General features: G+C 60.2%; 1 protein-coding gene across 1 annotated transcript in view; it reads left to right on the top strand.

Annotated features, from left to right (window-relative positions):
- SND1 (staphylococcal nuclease and tudor domain containing 1) overlaps positions 1 to 20,190 on the top strand; it is a 231,867-nt gene that overhangs the window by 41,626 nt on the left and 170,051 nt on the right. Inside the window, exons 7-10 of the mRNA XM_090041370.1 lie at positions 57 to 215; positions 469 to 575; positions 1,237 to 1,327; positions 15,030 to 15,143. Coding sequence (XP_089897496.1) covers positions 57 to 215; positions 469 to 575; positions 1,237 to 1,327; positions 15,030 to 15,143 — 471 coding nt within the window. The remainder of the gene's footprint in view (positions 1 to 56; positions 216 to 468; positions 576 to 1,236; positions 1,328 to 15,029; positions 15,144 to 20,190) is intronic.

Here is a 20,190-nt window from a genome sequence, read left to right as displayed (position 1 = left end):
ACAGCTATTCATCCTATGCCCTCACTCCCCTGTGCCCCGTTGCTCTCCCACCACAGTGCCCCACCTTCAAGAGAGAGGCGGACGGCGCCGAGACGCCAGAGCCGTTTGCGGCAGAAGCCAAGTTCTTCACAGAGTCGCGGCTGCTGCAGAGGGACGTGCAGATTGTCCTGGAGAGCTGTCACAACCAGAATATCCTGGGCACCATCCTGCACCCGGCAAGTTGGGCTGAGGGGAGTGGGGTCTTTGCCAGGCATGGCCATCCAGGGGAGTCTGGGGACAGGGAGCTGCTTGTGTCTGCGGGCTCTTGGGGCATCTAAGAGGCTCTCCAAGTCAGCGGGAGTGTTAACATCCTGGCTGTTGCCCTCTGGAGTGGCTGTGACCTGCTACCTCAGGCTGTCCAGGGCACTGGCTTCCTCTTGCAAAGGTCACCGTGGTTTGTGGGGTCTGAACAAGTCCTCTCCCTCCCAGAACGGCAACATCACGGAGCTGCTGCTGAAGGAGGGCTTTGCACGCTGCGTGGACTGGTCCATTGCCGTTTACACCCGTGGGGCTGACAAGCTGCGTGCGGCTGAAAGGTACCTTGGGCACTGCGGCCTCCATGGGGCTGGTCCAGAAGCTCCAGGTCCTGGCTTAGGGGCTGGATTAGCTAATGGCATCCCTGGCTTAGAGCTGGTGCGGCTGGCACCCTGACTGGGGAGGTCTGCCTTTTGGGGGTGGGGGAGATACCTGATGCCTCCTGGGGGAGAGTGGGGCCAACAGGGCAGGGGAGGCTGCTTCCTGCAGCTGGCCTGGTCTGGCTTCTAGGACATGGCTTCTTTCCTAAAGAGTTCCCCATGCCCTTGGCTTGCTGGGTGGTGCCCCTCTGCTTGGCCTGGCTGAGCATACATCCTTACCAGGGGGGGCAGATCTCTGCTTACCTTGCCCAGGGCGTGACAGGGCCGAGGCTCCAGACTAGGCTAACAACTGAGCTTTGCAGGCCATCACCAGTCCTGGAGCAATTTTAGACCACAGCTTCCCTAGCAGAGGCACTTGGGCCTGTGGTCAAGCAGTTTGGTTCCCTGCCAGGCTCAGGACCCGTCGGCTCCTTGTGAAGTCCAGCGGGCCCCTGGTGCCCCGTCAGCTTTGCGCAGGAAGGGCAGCCATTTGCCACGTGGTTGGTGGAAGCTGGCTGTGCTACCTGGATGGGGAGGAGGTGCCCAGCCCAGGTGAGTCACTCTGCTTCCTTCTTGTCGCTAGATACGCCAAGGAACGCAAGCTGCGCATCTGGAGAGACTATGTGGCTCCTACGGCAAATCTGGACCAGAAGGACAAGCAGTTCGTGGCCAAGGTAAGGGCTGTGTGGGCTATAGGGGGAAGTCAGGGCATGTGTTGGTGCGTCTGAGCGCCGTCTGTAAAGTGGGACCCTGGGGAACTTCACTGCAGCTACAAAACAGCCCTCCCTGGTGTTGTCGACTCGAGATGTGCCAGTTCCCATGAAGTGTTCGGCGCGGGTCAGTGCCTGCTGCAGGAGATGGGGCTCGCAGAGCCAGGTGCCCTGCCTTCATTGTCTGTTCTTGGCGTTGTGAGCACAGCCGACTGCCATGCACTGCGTCTTCTGGAGGCAAGTTCAGGCGTCCCGGGCAGCTTCTGGACACGGAGCTGTCTCAGAGTGCCCAAGGCGGGTGCGGCTTTTGAGGCTGAGCAGGGAGGAGCTGCCAGCCTGCAGCCCTTCCCTTTCCGGGTGCATTATGGAACCGTTTCAAGAGGTCTAAGCTGGGCTACGCTGGTTTGCACGTTGTGACAGGATCCCAAGCCATGAGGGTACAAGCTCTCCACAAGCTGAGAGCTTCAACTACAGCACAGCTAAATCTAGGATTAAAACCCCCTGGCATTAATTGGGGGAATTGCAACCAAGGAACTGGGGAAGACTGAATTCAACATAAAGGCTTAAAGCACACCCTCTCCTGACACTTCTCCCCCTCCCCCCTGGCCAGGGCTGGCTCCACTGTCCACAGCTGGCTTCAGTAGCAGGAATCGTGCCTGTATGCAGCAAACTCCGTGTCCCTGGAGGCCTTGGCTTCTCTGCTGTCTTTAGCAGGACACCTCTGCCCCACAGCTCCAGGCTTCTCCACGGGGCAGACTCCCTCTGTCTCTGCTCTCTGGGGTTTGCACCATCTGGCTCTGGATTCCAGCAGGCTGCAGGCATTCGCACAGGCACCTTCAAGCTCTAGCTCCCCAGCTTGCATCTCCTTCCCCCACAGCTTCTAGGGAGAGCCAGAGCTCTCTGCAAAGGCATCCTTCCAGCCCATCCGTACAGCAGAGTGAAAGGACCCAGGCCACCCTCCGGATGCCCCCGTCCAACATAACCCTGTTCCCTGCCAGAACAAAACCCATCTGCAGAAACCCTTTCAACATGCAACATCGTGACAAATGTTCAGCCCCTTAATCATCCTGCACGTGTCCATTTGCAGCTCACACTGCTTTTAAACCAGCCTAAGTGATGTGTGTCTGTGCCACTTCCAGGACCACCTTCCTGCCCTGCTCCCTGCCAGGGGGGCTCCATCTCCACCTCCCTGAGTCCTGGCTGTGCTTGCAAGGGGGAAGGGAGCCTTGGGGCAGCAGTGCCTGGCTGGGAAGTGGCCAGACCCCCAGTGCATATGGGGAAAAGTTTCTTCCTTTGGGTTTTGCTCCCTCCTGTGGCCACAGGCTCGTCCTGCCAGGACAGCTCTGTTCCTGGCAGAGAGGTGCTCTGCCTCGCTGGCAGGCGGGCTCTAGCTTTCCCTTTGGCTCTGCTTGCTATTGCCTGCCCCATCCCCTTCTTGCGGCTTGCCCAGGTCGTGGGGGGAACCTCAGGGTTACATCCCTGTGGGGTAGAAAGAAACCGGCACAGCATTGAACACTGTCTGGCTGCTTTGCTTTTCCTGTCACCCAGCTGGGCCTCGGTTTGGAGCTCCCAGTGCTTCCTGGCAGTCCTGGAGTTGCGCCGAGCTGTGAGCCCTGCGCTGTGCAGGCTGCGTGAGATGATGCAGGGGCTAGGAGAGACCATGGGAGAAGCGTCCCCTGAAGCTGTGGGAGAACTCATCCTTCCCACTTACTCTCCCCCTTTGCCTGCTTCCCTCCCCCTCCCAAAGCTTATGACTGGGGATCTCCAGGCTGGAGGAGCTGCTCTTCAGCCCGCAGCGTGCTGGACCATGCGCACCCTGCACGGAGCAGCCGCACGGGCTCCAGGCTGGAAACCAGCAGGAAGCCACTAGATGGTGCTGTCGGCTCGCTCTTGGGGGGGGCCGGGAAGCTGGGCACCATGTAGACCCATGCGGAGCCTGGAGCCTCATCCAAAACCTCCAAAAAGTGCAGCTGGGTCCCTTGGGAAGCGAGTGTAAACCCCTTGCTCCCCAAAACCCGCTTTGTTCTGGGCTCAAGCCCCTTGGCTTCTCGCTGTTCTTCGGAAACGGGCTCACAGTCTCATTGTCGGTCGGATCGGTGTGTCGGGGCCCATGCTGCAGGATGGGTCCTGCCTGGTATTCTGTGTGGCTGGAGCAGGGAGAAAAGGGTGCTGGGCATGGAGGGGCACGGTCGCTGCTGGCAGGTGGTGTTGCCAGGTCAGGCCTGGGCTGCTTGCCAACTTGATCTGTCAGAGAGGGGCTGATTATCCTTCTTAGCTTGGGCTCTGGGGCTTGGTGATGCATGGGCGTTGCACGTGCCCTTGTGCGTCCACAGTTCACTTTTCTGCAGGGCTGCAGCCTGGGAAGGCCCTGGCTGATTTGTCTCTGAGTGGTGGTGGAGCTGTGAGCCTCAGCTAGGATGTAGTCACCCAGTGCTCCTGCTGGGACTTAAAGCTGGAGGCACTGGGTGCTGCTGCAGCTCAGGCTGGCCATGGGACTGGGCTGGGCCAATGCTCCTGCTGGCATCAACCCCGCAGGGTCCTGGCTGAAGGGTCTTGCCCCTGCACTCGGGCTCAGCCCCACGCTGCGCTTGGGCAGGAAGGGATTTCCCCTCTGCTCAGACTGGTGTGGATTGTGGGGGTCTGGCTTCCTCTGCAGCAGGGGCATGGCCTGGGCCTGGGCCTGGGCTCTGCAGCGCCCGTGACACCCCTGGCAGCAGCAGGACGTTGGCAGCCACAGGGTAGGGGTAGGGGCAATGCCTGGGGCTTTGTCGGGGCCAATTTTGTCGTGCGGCTCTGAGGTCTCACGTGGGGTTTGTCTGGACTGTTTTGGATGGGGCTGATCCTGGACTGGATGTGACCCTGGAGCTCCCTGCGGCTCCATGACATCTTGTCCCTGCTGAAGCCCATGAGTGTCACCAGCATCTTGGTGTCACCAGTTTGCTGTGAAAGGAACCAGAGTGGCTCCAGCAGGGAAGTCCTCTCCCCCTGCCCTGATGCTGGTCGGGAAGCAGCCTCCCAGGTGAGGCTCTGCCTTTCTCTGTGCACAGGGTGGCCAGACCCCGTTGCAAAGAGGAGCCAAGCAGACACCACTCAGGAGGGAATCCCTGGTCTGCATGCCCCAGCCTGGGAAAGCACAGATCCTGATGACAGGGTCTAGATGATGATCCAGAGCTGACGGCGTGGGATTCTTTGCTCTGGGGTCCAAGGCTCTGTTACTGACAGCAAATGCCTGGTGGTGGGGGGGGGGCCTCTCAAGCTGGCTGCCTTCTGCATCCTGCTATCGACTAGGGAGGCTGGACTCGGAGTCCAGGGCCTGCAGGGACTGGCCTGCCCGCAGCCACGCTATCCAAATGCCTCTCCCTGCAGGCAGCCTCCTGAGTGAGCCCAGCGTGCGCCTGGCTGCAATCTCTTCCCAACAGCTTCCCTTTGTGCCTGGCTAATGGCCCTTGCAAGCCAAGCCAGGTCCTGCGCCCTTGCTCAGCTTTGGCCCTTGCTGTCTCTGCCAATAGGTTTCTGCACCAGCTTCTTCCATGCTTGGGCTGGCGATCAACCTGTCCCTTTCCCCTGCCTGCCTCCATCTGGGGAGTCCTGGGCTTGTGGGGAGACTGAGGGGCTGTCTTAGCAGCAGTCCATGTGCATGCAGGAGCTGGGCAACTCGGCCCTACCCTGTACTTCTCCAGCCTCCTTTTACGAACCCTCAGGGAAAGAGAGTCCTCTCGGCCTCGCTGCTGTGATGGGAACGAAGCCAGTCCAGCGATCTAGTGTGGACCCACTGCGCGAAGCCATTGCGTCCTGCCCTTGGCAGTGGGGGCATGCAGTTATCTGCCCTCCTTTGCTTTAAGGGGGGGACCTGATTGCAGTCATGCTCTCTTCTCCAGCGATGCTTGCCTTTGCCCTCTCAGCCTTTCCTTGTATGGCTGCCTTCCTAGTCCTGGATGATTTGTCCCCTGCCTCTGGACTCTTGGCTATGGTCTGGTCAGATTCGTACAGTCTGGGGGGAGGTGTGGGGAGGGTTGCCTTCCTCTGCAGAGGGGGTACGGCCTTGGCCTGGGCGCTCTGCAGCATCCGTGACCCCCTGGCGGCAGCAGGACGTTGACTGCGGTGGCCCCCCTGCTTTCCCCGGGCCTGGGGCAACACCCGGAGCTGTGTTGGGGACAACTGTGCTGTGTGGCTCTGAGGTCGGACAGGGGGTTTGTCTGGGCTGGACGGGGTTGATCCTGCCTCAGGCAGGGGCTGGATTAGATGTGACCTCTGCAGCTCCTGGGCAGGCCGTGGCTCCAGGACTCGATGAGCTTCTACATCCTTTTAAAAATGCGGAGCCTAGACCTGCACGCAGCGCCGTAGCGGAGGCCTCGGCCGTGCTCGGTAGAACGGCACATTCTCCTCCCGTGTCTCGCACCTTGTTCTCCTGTTGATACAGCCTGGAATTGCGTTTGCTTTTCTTATTTATTTATTTCCCCCCACCCCTTCTCTGTGACTCTCGCTGCTGACTCACGGTGAATTTAATCCACCCAAACCCCCAGATCCTGCTCAGCACTGCAGCTGCCCAGCGAGGGGCTCTTCGAGGGCTGTACCTACAGCAGCCATCTATGAATGCGGCCCTGATCCTGTACCTGAAGGTTTCTCCACCTGACGTGGCAGGTGCCTGAGCTCTTTGGCTCTCTGGAAAGAAGCGCTCTCCTTTTGAGCTAGTTTGGGGGATATGGTGAGAGCTAATCCATATTGTCGCACTGACTGTCTGGGCTGCGGTATGGCATAAAGGACCTGGGGTTATGGTGGACCAGAAGCTGAATAGGAGCCAGCGGTGTGCTCTTGTTGCAGAAGGAAAAGCTGACGGCAGGCTGGGCTGTCTTAACAGGAGTGTCAGTTGCAAATGAAGGGAAGCGATTCTCCGGCTCTGCTCGGCACTGGGGAGGCCTCACCTGCAGCACTGTGCTCATTTTGGGAAAGGATGTGGACAGATTGGAAAGAGTCCAGTGGAGAGTGACAGAAATGATTAGAGGCCTGGGAGGGACGACTGATGAGGACAGGCAGAAAGAACTAGGGTTATTTAGTGGAGAAGAGAAGCCCGAGGGGGGATTTGATAATAGTTTTCAGATCCCTGAAGGGTGGTTTATAGAGAGGCTGGAGACGGGCTTTTCTCTGTGGCCACGGGGGACGGGACTAGGAGCAACGGCCTCCGGCTGCATCGGGAGAGACTTTGCGTTGCAGACGAGGTGCGTTTGGCCTCTGATGGGGTCGGGCATTGGAAGGGGTGTGGGATCTCCATCCCAGAAGTTTCCCGGAGCAGGTTGGACACATCTGGCTGGGCTGATCCTGCCTGGAGCAGGGGGCTGGACTAGGTCTTGTGAGGTCCCTTCCAGCCTGACTTTCCCGTGATGGGAAGTAGCTAGGAAGCTCCCGAAACGAATCGCAGCGCTTGTCTCTTCTCGGACCTGCTGGATGAAGCCCCTGGACGGGGAACGGGGGGCTGGTGGCAGGCAGAGCTGCATCCACCATGCCGTGTCCCTGGGACAAGCGCCTCTGCTCTCCCAGCACCCAACAGCCTTGTCCCCATCTACCCCTGCCAAGTCCTGTTGCCGGCTTGAGAGAGAAGGGCCAGGCCCGCGTATAGGTCTGGGTTTGATGGGCAGCCGGTGTGTGGTGCAGACGTGTGGCACTGCAGTCTCTTGTAACCTGGGTGGAGGTTGTTACAGCCTGGCCCCTGGGGGCTTGTTGGGGTCGAGCTGTCTAGCCTGCAGCTGGCTGTGTGCTGGGGGATCCGTGCAGGGACAATGTGGAACTTACTGGGCGGGGGGATAAAGCCCCGTCCACTCCGCTCCACACCTGTCTTCATCTCTCCAGGATCCCACGACTGCTCCCCAGGAGCTGCACAAGGTTTTGAGGCAGGTCAGCGCAGGGAGGTGCCAGCCTGGCCCTGAGCAAAGGCAGAAGGAAGGTGCATCTGCCCCAGTCCTCCCCGTCCAGCGCAGGCAGGTCTCATTTGAGGAGGTCGCTACCTCTGGAGTAGTTGCAAAGGTCGGGACGGAAGTGTCCCGGCCTGATGCTGGACTCCAGCCCTTGGGGGTTGATTTGAGGAGGGACCCAGAGCTGGTGGAGGGCTGGGAAAGCCCGGCCCTGTTCCCAGAGTGTCTCATGTGCAGGGTGGGTTCATAGATGTTAGGGCCTGGAAAGGATTTTTGGAGGTCCAGCCCCCTTGCTCACGGCAGGCGACTGCTGAGGTCAGATGACCCCAGTGAGGTATGTGTGCGCAATGGGTGCGTGTGCATTGCAGCAGTCTAGACCAGAGTGGAGGGTGCAGTGGGGAGCATCAGATTAGCGTGGCCGCACTGCTGCTCCACATCCAACTTGGGACCTCCTGGCTGCTACAGGCCCAGGACTTAGCCTCCCCCTTGGGCCTCCGGGGAGGCAGCTCCTTGTGCCCGGGTGCACAGGAGAGGTCCCCCAGGGCAGGGGCTGGCACCGGTCCCTGCTTGGCTGGCAGTCCCGGGGAGCAGAGAGGAGCGCGTCGGAGCTCTCCCTGTCTCTTCGGGTTAAGGCAGGAGGCGCGTTGCCTTCACAACGATTAGCCAGGCACTCGTCTGGGCTAATGCTGCCTGTCGCGGTGCGCCGGCCTGCTACCGTTCCCTCGGCAGTTCTGCTGATCGCAGCCGTTTTGTGCCATATGGTCCCTGGAGCATGTGCTTGGTCTCCCATGCCCCTCCCCCTCTCATCCCTTGCCAGTCTGGCAGGTTTCAGGAGCTTTGCCCAGGCCTCGGCGTGGATGCAGGGTCTTGGGGGGGCTGCTCTGAGCCTGGGACCCCTGAGCTCTGCCCGGCTGATCCGCGCAGCGGGGGGATGGTAAATGGCTTCCCCGTGCACCCCCGCCAGCCCAATGGGGCCTGCTCCGGCCTCATGTCTTGTATCGTGAGCTGTCACACCCCAGTATGTGTCCCCCCCCACCCCGATAGATCCCAGCTGCTCGGGTGAAAGCCCCTCCAGGGGCCGTGCCCAGCTCTGCTGCAGATTGACCAGCAATGAGTCCCTGGAGTCTCTGAGCCTCAGGTCTCTGCAGTCAGTGTGCCCTTGTTGCCAAAATAATGGCCTCCTGGGCTGCACTGGAGCAGATGGAGGGCAGCGATTCTTCCCCTCTGTTCTGCACTGGGGAGGCCACATCTGGAGTCGTGTGGCCCCACTGCAGAAAGGATGTGGACATGTTGGAGAGAGTCCAGCGGAGGGCAGTGAGGATGGTCAGAGGGCTGAGGCACGTGACTTCCCTCGATCTCCTGGCCAGCGCTGCTACCAATGCAGCGCAGGATGCCGTGAGTCTTCTTGGCAACACGGGCACGCTGCTGGCTCCCGTTCAGCTTCTTGTCCACAGTCACCCCCAGGTCCTTTTCTGAGACACAGCTGCTGCTTAGCCAGTCGGTTCCCAGTCTGCACCAGTGCGTGGGATTGCCTTTTTGGCTCTTGCCTGGTTAGATGACAGGTACTTTGCCGTGTGGCTCTGCTTTCCTTGGTGGCTGTCTGGCATTACTGGAGAGCAGGTGCTGAGTCCCTGCGGCACCTTCCCTGTGCTGGAGGGTCTGTGAGGCTGGTAGGCACCGTGGGCTGTGCTTCACCCACTCTCGCCTTTACCACGTGGGCCTGGTGTCACCTGCGCACGGGGCTGCCAGCGAACGCCAAGCTCCTGGCCTCTGCCCCTGGAGCAGAAACGTCTGAGTCAGCATTCAGGAAACCAGCCCAGGGAAGCCCCCGAGCCACCTTGTTCTTGGTGTCAATTTTGGGTCCCTTCCTCTTGCTGAGAATTGCAAGTGACAGAGGAAATCAGGACAAATGTCTGAGTGCTCTAAAGCGCAGAGTTGCAGCGAGCGCCTGTGGAAGGTGCTTTATAAACACTAATCAATCCTCATCACTCCCTGAGAGGCAGGGAGACCAGCCGAGCCAGTCCCGGCAGCCGCCAGTCTGCTCCCGCCGCCCGGAAGGGACTCGGGGCGTGGAACGCTTGCGGTCGAGCGTGTCCCGGCGGCTAATGAGAGCTGACATGGCCAACGCCGCGGAGTCGATCGCTTTATTGCTGGCGCCGTCCCGGGGCCGGGCAGCCGGCCGCGCCGTTCGTTCCGCTCCCGGCATTGACGTCCCGGTTTCTAGCGGGGGAGGAAGTTGCATGGCAGTGTCGAGGCAGCTCCTCTGACCGTGTCTGATGGGCTTTGGCGAGCGGCGGGTCTGGCTGCCGTCACATTTCGCTGACGGGGCGCAAGCGAGAGCCAGTTGCTCCCTTAGTTGGAGGAGGGCTTGGCTGCAGAGAGAGCAGGCTTGGGGGGGGGTGGCAGGGAGCTAAGTCTTTATGCTGGAGAAGGTCCTATGTTCTGGGATGCAGTTTGGGGTGAGGTTTTGCCCATTAGCAGTGCTGGGCAAATGCATCTCTCCTGGCATGCTCTCTAAAGTGCATCTCGGGCCTGGAAATGCAAAGCAGAGGCAACTCGGGCAGAGCTTTTAGGACCCAACTAGGTGTCGGCGGATGGGTGTCCACAAACACCACCCGGGCCTGTTGCCTTCAGCTACCCCACGGGGCTGACCTGGCTTCTGTGTGGCCTCCCCAGTGTGCCCAAGGGGCTAACCCCATCAAGCCAGCCTGGCTGCTCGCAGCCAAGGGGCTTCCCCATGCACCGGCTGGTGCCTCTGTTCCAGACACTTCAGAGGGGCCTAGATTTTGTCAGTGAAGGGTTAAGTCTCCACGTACTGGAAATCCGGAAGCCTTCAAGGGGGTTCAGCTTGGGGCTTCTTACAAGGCCAGAAACCCACAGCTCGGTCCGCACTGCTTCCCCACTTGTGTCTTTGCTGGTTAGCCCCTGTAGCCGTAACCCTCTGTCAGGTTTCCCTGGGGTCTGGGCAAGGGGGAAGCCTGGTGGGAAGCAGCTTGTCACCGCATGTCTGGGAAAGCTGATCTTAATCTGTCCCAGCATTGATCTATTGTAGGCGCAAAGAAACAGTTAATGTGGCTATTAATCTCCGGGTGCATGGGCTTAATGAGGCGGTGGCGGTGGGCGGGCATAGCGCGCTGGTGTGGTGCCGTGACAGCTCTGGGGAGGACCATGCTCCCTATTGCTGCACTGGAGCCCTGCCTCAGTGGTGGGGCTGGCTGGGACATACTTGGCTTCTCGAGACGGACCCCTTTTCCTTTGCAAGCTGTGCCCAAATGCAGGTTTTCAGACCCTCCGCGTCTTGGCCAAATCGACCTGGGTTTTAGTGGAACATGCCAGTGCCTTTTATCCACCAGATCGTGACGCTGAACTCGGTGGGTGATGGAGGCACGCAGCAGGGATCTAGGTTGAGTGGAAATGCATGGGCTGTTTTATCCTGCGAACCCAAGAAGGTCCCTCCAGACTGCTCTCACCTGGATTTCAGCTTGGCCCATGTGGCTCTGATCTCTCTGGTCCCATATTGTCCATGTGCCTCGCCATCTCCAGCACACCGGCTGTCCTGCTGGGCATGCAGCTGCTGCTTCCCATTTCACAGATAGTGGTGCCTCACTTCCCGAAGGGACTTGGCCAGCGTCATGTAGGGAGCCCAGCGGAAGGAGGAATTGAGCCCGGATCGGTCAAGCCGCAGGCCAGCTGCTGGACCCTGGAGCATCTTTCCTGCACGTAGCTGCTGAGCTCCAGGGCTGTGTGGTTCTGCCCTCTGGTCTGGACTGTGCCTGGTGGGTCTCTGGTCCCACTAGTAGGCACAGCCAGGGCAGGCATATGCTGCCCCTAAACCATACGGTGAAAGCAGACGCGAGAGCGTCTGGGATGCTGGAGACGACTGTTCTGAATTGCTGCCATGTGATGCTGGGATCATCGGATCCTAGAGCCGTGGGGCTGGAAGGGATCTGCGGGGTTGCCTCCAGTCCCAGCCCTGCCCGAGGCGGAATCAACCCCGTCCAAACCAGCCCAGACAGACCCTGCGTCCGACCTTGGAGCCTCATGACAGTCGCCTCTGCCCCCAGGAATGCAGGGAGGCTGCGGCTGCCACCGTCCTGCTGCTGCCAGGGGGGTCATGGGTGCTGCAGAGAGCCCCTGTTGAGGCCATGCCCCTGCTGCAGAGGAAGGCAAAAACGCACCAGTTTGCACCAGTCCTGGATCTTGTGTTAGGGGGTGCCTAGCTTCAGACCCATCCAGGGAAGCATCTCTCAGCTGTTCGGGGAGCGTGAGTCCAGAGGGGTACGTGCACTGGGAGCGGAGTTTCCCCGGGCAGAGCATCTGGAAGAGCTGCTACCGCCGCCAGGGGAGCGACCGTGGTGCGAGGCACATCCCTGCTACAAACCTTTGGGTCGGAAAATTGGAGAACTTGTAGGGATCAACAGCTGTGACAGAGCCTCTCGTGCGCAAAGCCCCAACCTCCTTGCTGGGGAGGAACCCTGGGAGGCCGAGCGCTGGGAGCCGCGGGCGGCTGCACCTGGGTCTGGCTGGGAGCAGCTCTGGTTTATCGGCACTTCGGAGCACTCGCCTTGCCCTCCCTCCAGGAGGAGGCCCGGGGGCAGTTTCATTTCAGAGCCTTCCTGGGGAAAGCCAGAGCAGCGCGTGCGGAGGCTCTTCCAGATGCAACAGCAGCGACTCGACAAAGCCCTTCGATCCATTTATCAAAGTGCCTGCGGCTTTTGTACTGGGGCAGGTGAAGCTGCAATAAATATTGGAGAAAGGGAGCTGTAAACAGCAGACTGGGACATTTGTTAGCCAGATAAAGAGGCTGGCGTCTTGTGGGGGTGGTGGGGGATGCGGAGTCTCCCCTTCTGCCAGCCCCTGCAGCCAGGGGAGGAACTGGCACGCGCAGTGGGTGATGGATGCGGCTCCCTTGGGAGTTGCTTCCACCTTCCTTTAAGGCCACAGCTACCTCCTTGGCCCTGAGAGACCCTAGTGCAGGGTCCTGACCCCATGGTTGGCTTAGCTGATGGCAGCAATCCTTCTGCTCACTTAGGCTGGCCTGTCCAAGCAGCAGTGGGTCCCAAAGTCCAAAACCTACCCGGGGTGTGTGGAACAGAAATCTATAGTCTTGACGTTGCTCCCATGGCATTTGGCTCCATCTGCTTCCCTGGGGCTGGAGAGATGAGCAGCCTGGGGCTTAGCTTACAGTGATGCTCTGCTTGCAGGATTTATACTTGAGCTTTATGCTTGAAGGGCTGCCATAAAGAGAAGAGAAAACACCCTTTTTTCTCTTGCTGCAGAGAGCAGGATGTGAACCGGCGGCCGGAAGTTGCAGACAACAAGGTTTCGGCTGGATCTCGGGGGGGGGGGAAAACCTGCATTGTCAGAGCAGGGAGTCTTGGGAGAGATGCCAGGGCTGGAGGCTGGTGTGGAGCTCCAGCATTGGAGGTGTCAGGGAGAGGGTGGACGGGTGCTGGGCGGGAGGATCTAGGTGCAGCGATGCCCGTGCTCTGCTGTGGGGGTGTCCCAGGCCTCTAGGTTGTGCTGGTTGCCCCCAGCCCCCTTCTCTGCTCCCTGTTGTCTAAGACTCCCCCAGAGGCACTGGTGCTGCTGCAGCCCAGGTTGGGGATGGGCTGGGCTGTGCCAACGCTCCTGCTGCTACCAACCCTGCAGGGTCCTGGCTGGAGGGTCTTGCCCCTGATGCTGCAGTGGGGCAAGAGGGGATTTCCCCCATCTCAGATTTGGTCCACACTGGGGGTGGGGGGGAAGTTGGCTTCCTTTGCAGCGGGGGCATGGCCTTAGCCTGGGCTCTCTGCAGCATCCATGACCCCCCTGGCAGCAGCAGGATGCTGGTGTCCGTGGCCCCCTGCTTGCTTGGGGGCAGGGGTGGGGGCGATGCCTGGGGCTGCGTCGGAGGCGACTGTCATGTGGTTCCGAGGGTCGCACATGGGGGTTTGTCAGGGCTGGTTTGGATGGGGCTGATCTTGCCTTGGACTGGATGTGACCCCGCAGCTCCCTGCCGGCCCCACGGCTCCAGGACTCCGGGAGCCCCGATGTAAACACGGCCTCGTGGAAGTTTCAGTGAAGCAGCTGGCCGGAAGTGACCCATGTCCTACAGCCACTGCCCTTGTCGTGCCACCCTTCACCCTGCTATGCTTTTCCCTGCCATGGGCTCTGTCTACATTGCTTTAAGCCTGTTTAGTGATGCTCTTTGTGTGTTTCTGGGTGCAGTGGGACGGGGGGACAGCACGTGGCAGCAGCATCCCGAAGGCAGGGTCAGGCCTCCTTCCTCAGCCCTGAGGCCTGGCATCGGGCAGTCTTGACCCCAACGCTGGCCACGCCGGGGGTTTTGGAGGAAGGCAGAACCCCATCCGCAGGCTGCCTGGCTCCAGGGAGCCTGGGATCCCTTTCTGACCCCCGCCACCACAATTATGCCCCGAAGCATGAGATTGGATTACTCTGCCCTTAGCACGCAAGCAGCTCTAGAGCGATTGGGTTTTGTCTGCAAAACCAGGGCCCAGAGGAGGCTGAGGCCAAGGGTAACGAAGCCCCCGAGGGGTGTTCTCTGCCAAAAGGAGCAGACGCAACTCTTGGTGTCTGTTTTAATTTGGATTTGCGTAATCCTGTTATCCCTCTGACTAAGCACGCGCTGCCGACACATGCGCTTGCAGGAGCAAGAGCCAGGGGCCAGAGTCTGTTCCTTCTTTACTCCTCTCCCGTTTCCCCACCAGGGCCTGGTGTTGCTGCTTGGGCTCCGGCTGCTCGCGGGAAGGGTCCAAGGCAGGATGGCAAAGCTTCGCCTGCCCTTGGGCCACAAGCAGCTGGGTGGCTTGTTGCTTAAAGGCAAGAATAAAAATGCTAGTTCCTCGTGCGGTAAAGGGTGCAGAGAGCCGGGGCTCCGAACACCACAGAGCAGGGTGTCAGCCTTGCTGGCAGTAACCCAGGTGCTGTGTCCCACTCAGACCAGCTCAGCTATGTTTGCACAGGATTAAACATGGCTGGAAGTGCTTAAAACAGCACCACGTTTCTGGGTCTGCGGCAGCTGGAGAGGTGCTTTTTGGTTTCTTGAGCGTTCGGCTAATTCGCTTTGTGGGCTGCACCTGGAAGCTGGGTCTAGTCAGCAGCCCCTCGGTCCTTGCCTTGCTCCTTGCAACAGGGCCCATGTCCTTCTCTCCCCCATCTCTCCAAAGCTCGTCTCAGCAGGCGTCTTGATCAAGGCACCGTTGCGGAGTCCAGAGTCCCCTGCCTTAAGCGCTGGTCCAGCGCAGTCGGGCTGGGAGGGGGGTGGTCTCTGCTGTCCTCAGTGCCCTCGTGGCCTGCTGACTGGGGACCCTTGTGCTGGCACTGGGCTTGGCGCTGGTCCCTTGGGCTGTGCTGCTGAGGGAGGGAGCTCCATTGGCTGGCGATCAAGCCGTGGTGCCCTTCCATGCATGGCTTGGGGTCACCGGGCATCTGAAGCGGCAAGGCCTGTGTCCTGGGCGTACATGTTGGCTGAGTCCAGCCCAGCTACTCCCACGGCCACCTGCTTGGGGCTGGCAGGGAGGCACTGCCCAGTGGTGCCACCTGCCTTCAAGGCCTCTTCTGCCAGTCGGTGGTCCTGGGTCTGCCAGCGCCTTGGAGGGAGCCAGTTTCATGTTCCCAGGCCTGAGCTGTGCCCTGGAGACCCCCCTGGCCTGGGTTAGCTGTGCAAGTGGGGGGAGGCATGCTGGGAGGGGCTGGGTGGGATGCTGGAGTTGTTGCCCTCAGTACAGGCTCACCTGCCCCTGCTTCTTTGTCCCCAGGTGATGCAGGTGCTCAACGCGGACGCCATCGTGGTGAAGCTGAACTCGGGAGACTACAAAACCATCCACCTCTCCAGCATCCGGCCCCCAAGACTGGAGGGTGAAAGCACTCAGGTAGGATGTCCGTCTGCAGGTGACCACGGTCCCTGCCTGTGGACTTTGGGGAGGGGCCGACCCCCACGAGTAGTGAAGTCGGCAGCTGTAACGGCGGGTCACGGGGCCTCTGTTGTGCCAGGACTCTGCCGTTCGAACCGGGGGTGGCTGCAGCAGCTGCCTCTCGGCGAGCATCTGCGCAGTACAGCCTCCGACTCTTCCCCGAGGCAGATGCGGCTCCTTGTGTGGGATGCGCGTGTCGGAGGCAGGGAAGGCTTCCGGGCACCTCTGCCTACAGTTCCCTGCGCCTTAGTTACTGCCAAGAAGGGGCTGTATGTGCAGAGAGCAGGAGGGACTGGTGGGGGCTGGGAGGAGAGAGAGGCACCTGCCCCAGGCCTGCTGCTCCCTGCATGACCTTCACCTTGGCTGGAGACATGGGAGCATCTGCTTTCCAGTGCCTTGAGACCCCTTTTACCCTGCAGTCAGTTGTTTGTCTGGTCGTACTTAAGGTGCAGAAATCCAGAGCAGGAGACCGTATAACATGCTAACTCCCCACCTTAGTTTTCCCTTCTTTGCTGGTTTTCTTTCCTTCCTGCTCATAAGGCTCCTGTCCCCAGGCCTCTGGCAGCAGGTGGGTTTCAGAGCCAAGTGGGGCAGGAGAAAGGGCTTTGGTGGGTCTATGTTGCCCATATGGGGAAAATGCAGTCTTCGTGTCGGCCAGCCTCCCAGTGTGGAGACCATCCCTCAGTGAGGCTTCCCTCCCTGCCCTGGTGTCGGCCTCTGGTGACCCTCCTGTGGCCGCAGGTTGCAGGGCGCATGGCCAGATGCAGCCGGCTGCACGCTAATGTGAGCTGAATGGAAAGTGCTGCGCAGCTGAGCGTTTGGGAGGAGCAGGCGGCTTAAGCAGTGAGTGTCGCCTTCCAGTCCTCTGGGCTCGGTCTCTCAGCCTCAGACAAACGGCGCCTTCAAACTTCCCCTGGCGTCACGCATGGAGGGCTGCAGGGAGCTGAGGAAAATCCAGGTTTGTCTTGGAGACTCCTTCCTCCTCTTCCTCTGTGACTTTTGTAGTCACATTATAGACCCCTTCATCCTCTGGCTTAAAGGCTCCTGAAGACAAGCCTGCATGGTCCGAGCGGAAGCTGGGAGCATGTGATGTCCAAGACCTGGGGACCGGAGCTGTAGGGACAGTTGCTCTGTGCCCGAACATCTCGGTAAGGGACCTCTGCTCATAGCCGTGCTGCAAGCAGACGGGAGCTGCTTCTGGACCCGTGTGTGCTGACCCATGGTGCTCAACGTGAGCGCAAACCCAGCAGCCTCCTGGGTTGTATGAACAGGAGTGTTGCTTGCAAATCCAAGGCGGTGATTCTCCAGCTCTGCTCTGCACTGGGGAAGCCTCCCCTAGAGTCCAGCGCCCACTTCTGGGCCCTGCTCTTCAAGAGGGTGGGCAGGTTGGAAAGAGGAGCCTGGGAGGCCAGACTGAACTACGGTGGGAAGAACTAGGTTTTGTTTGGTGTGGATCAGAGCGGGGTTTTGATCAGTCGTCAAATCCCTGCAGGGCGATAACAGGGAGGATGGAGACGGATGTTTCTCTGTGGCCGCAGGGTCGGAGCCAGGAGCAACGGCCTCCAGCTGCAGCAGGGGAAACAGGCTGGAGATGAGGGGGAGCGTCTGGTCTCTGAGTGGGGTCAGGGGTCGCAGCAGGCACCTAGAGGGGTGGTGGGATCTCCATCTTTGGAGGTTTTCAAGACCAGGTTGGACAGACCCGTGCCTGGGCTGGCTTAGTCGGGGCTGATCCTGCCTTGAGCAAGGGACTAGGTCAGATGCCTGGTCCCTTCCAGCTCTGCTTTCCTACCATTGTAGGAACATGAAAACATTGCGGGTAGGGCTAGATGTGGTCTCCTGAGGCCCCTTCCAACCCTCATTTTCTGCTTTTCTGTGCTGGAGTGTGAGCGCACCTCTGATTTAGCTTCTGACTCGACCTCTGCCTCCGACTCCAGCCCGGGGCACCTCGCGTATTCCAGGCCTCAGTTTCCCTGTGTGCAAAATGGGGGTGGTGCTGTCCTCTGTCACCGGGTGGGGAGCTATTCTGAGGGCCACAAAACCAAGGGGTTGTTCTTTCACCGGTTGAAACGGGTGTGATGCTTCCTTGCGGCCGCAGCGGCGGTCGCATCCGCGCTGTGATCGGAGCCTCCTGGCAGTCAGCGAACTTCGCAGGCACGGGCTGCTTGTCGCAGAATCTGCCCCTGGATTTCAAGGGCTCCAAGGAGCACGGCAACCGGCCCTGCTAGCCGAAGGGACCTCCAGCCGGCAGCTTTAATATGTAGCATGAATACTGCATGAAGGGGGTGGTGGCTTGGCTGGTGCGCAGAGAGGCTGCGATTCAAGGTGGCTTTCTCTTCTGAGCGGGGGCCTGGCACATAGCGCACGCCCTGGCCAGTGCGGTGGGCCGTGCTAGCGGCTCCTGCTTTGGCCTCCTTGCTCTGCTGTCCGAGGAAAGCATCCCAGAGCCTCCCAAACGGGGCAGATGGGCAGGGAGGGCAGAGCCGGGGTTGCTGTGGGAACCGGAGCTTGGAAATTCCTGCCGTCTGCAACGCCGCAGTGTTTTGTACACACTGAATTATGAATAACGGCTAAGATTAGACGGTTCCTCCTGCTGTCTCCTTGGCATCTGCCGCAGGTGGCATGGTGTTGCGGGGAGCCGAGCATGCCGCTTGCGTAATGGGAGGGGGACATGCCCAGCGAAGGCTGCGGGGCGCTGGGTGCTTCGCTGCCATGCCAGGGTTTGGCACTAAGTCGGCTTTGGGTTGCCTCAAGGTAGTGCCGGCACTTGGCAGCCCCTGTGCCCTGCTGACTACTTCTGTGACAACTCCTAAGGGGTTGTTAAGCCTCTCCCAGAGGTGCTGGGTGCTGCAGCCCAGGCTGGTGCTGGGGCTGGGCTGTGCCAATGCTCCTGCTGGCACCCGCCCCGCAAGGTCCTGGCTGGAGAGTCTTGCCCCTGCGCTCGGGCTCAGCCCCACGCTGCTCTGGGGCAGGAAGGGATTTTCCTCTGCTCAGACTGGCTGCACTGAGAGGTTTTGCCTTCCTCTGCAGTGGGGGCACGGCCTCGACCTGCGCGCGCTGGAGCGTATACGGACAGCCTCTTGTAGAAGCAGGATGTTGGCTTTCCCTGTGCCAGGTTCGGGTGCGATGTCTTGTTGTGTCGGGGTCGATGGTCGTTCGTGTAGAGTTCAGGTGATGGACGTGTCTGGGACGGTTTGGATAAGACCGTGAGAACTGCTGTGGACTGGGTCAGACCTGGGTCCGTCGTGTCCAGTCTCCGGTGTCACACGGGCAGAGCGGAGGCTGGACAGGAGATGACTGGGTCTGAGCAGGGTTTTTTTCCCCCCGTTCCTCTCCCTTGCAGCTTTTACGGTCCAGGCCGGTCTGGTGTGGAGGCCGTGCCCCTTGCTCCCTGCTCCAGAGCGCCCCGTGCCCCTTTCCTCCAAGCCCGTGTCCAGACCCTGGGTGGATCTGGCTGAGCTCTCACCGCATCCAGTGGCCATGATCCTCACACTTGTAATTGCATGCGGGGTGAAAAAACTTCCTTGTATGAGTTTTAGGGCTGATCCTGCCTCAGGCAGGGGGCTGGACTAGATGTGACCCCTGGAGCTCTCTTCCAGCCCCACGGCTCTAGGTTTTCTACCGTTCTTCTTGTTGGGGGCGGCATGTGGGTCCTCCGGAGGCCCAGAGCTGTTGGGACTCCTGCTTTCCCTTTCAGTGCCTTTTCCTCATTTTCTTAGGGTCTTGTTTGGGGGAAGCTCGCTGGCTCTGTGCAGCCCACTCGCCCTTTGCAGTCTAAAGACCCCAGAGCTAGCAGAGACCTCGATTAGCTGTCTGGTACCGCTGCCTACTGGCTGCGCTGTCCCTTGCACACCCCAGACAAGTGCATACTGCTCTCTTCTGGAAACCCTCCACAGATGGCAACACTGCCACTTCCCTGCTCCAACCTGGGGGAAGTCCTTTCTCCCAGCTCTGCTAGCATCCCACCAGGGCAGCTGCCCGGGGCCGTGAGCTTGGGTTATCCAGTGTTGTTCCTTGCTGTGGGTTTCAGTGCCAGTGCGGCGCCCTGGAGAAAGAAGCTCGTGTATGCTCCCAGCAGAGGCCAGCCCCACTTCGAAGCTCTCCCCTGGGCTGTGAGTGACATGCATCGCGAGAAGAGGTGGGAAACCCCGGCTTGGGCTCCTCCAGTCCCAGGGGCCATGCCAGCACTCCTCCCTGCAGCGCTTTCTCCAGGGCTTTGATTTCCATGTTCTCGAGTGCCTCGAGCAATGGGGCTCCCGGCCCTTCCCCTGGGAGCCTGGAGGCTGTTTTCCTTGGCGTTCGGGGGCTGGCTGCTCTGCTGCCCCTGCCCACCCCCAGCGGATGTAGACCGAGCACCTTGCTGCTCTGCAGGGGCCCTTGCCATGTCCAGCTGAGCCCCTGGGCTGAATTCAGCCCCTTGTTTTCCGATCTTCCTAGCTCCGTTTTTTTTTGCTCTTTCCGCAGCTGTACTCCATCCTGTCATTCCCTTTCTCTCTGGGATCTGCTCCTCTGTGAGCCGTATCCCTCTTGCTACAGACTGGCCGGCCCTGCTTGGGCTTCTGGGATTGCTCCCCGCTCCCCATGCTCAGGCCTTGTTTAATTATCTGGGAATGTAATAACTAGGGTGTTTACCCAACATTTTAATAAGTTGGGATCTCATCCAGATCCTCGCTGAGCCCCACCACCGGGCTGTCGGTGCACCTCCTCCCTCCCTCCCCGTCCTCGTCCTCGTCCTCGTCCTCGTCCTCCCTGCTTCTCTCCTGGAAATGAGACTCCGGCTTCTCCCTGGCAACCGGCTCGGGGCGAGAACCTGAGTGGAATTCAGGACCAGGCTCCTGGCAGCATCAGGTGTGCGCGGACGCCCACGTCGTGCACGCTCGACTGGCTAGCGCGTGCAGGAGCCTGCAGCAGCCGGGTGCCCGCTGGCCTGGCCCTGGTTGCCATTCCCCTGGCTGCTCTCCGCTAGCCAAGGGAGAGCAAGCCCCAGGAGCGTGGCCAGAGGACTCTC

Source organism: Crocodylus siamensis, chromosome 4, assembly GCF_052110815.1.
Source record: "Crocodylus siamensis isolate JL-2025a chromosome 4, ASM5211081v1, whole genome shotgun sequence".
Classification (NCBI taxonomy): Eukaryota; Metazoa; Chordata; order Crocodylia; family Crocodylidae; genus Crocodylus; species Crocodylus siamensis.
This window is presented reverse-complemented; position numbering and strand designations above follow the sequence as displayed.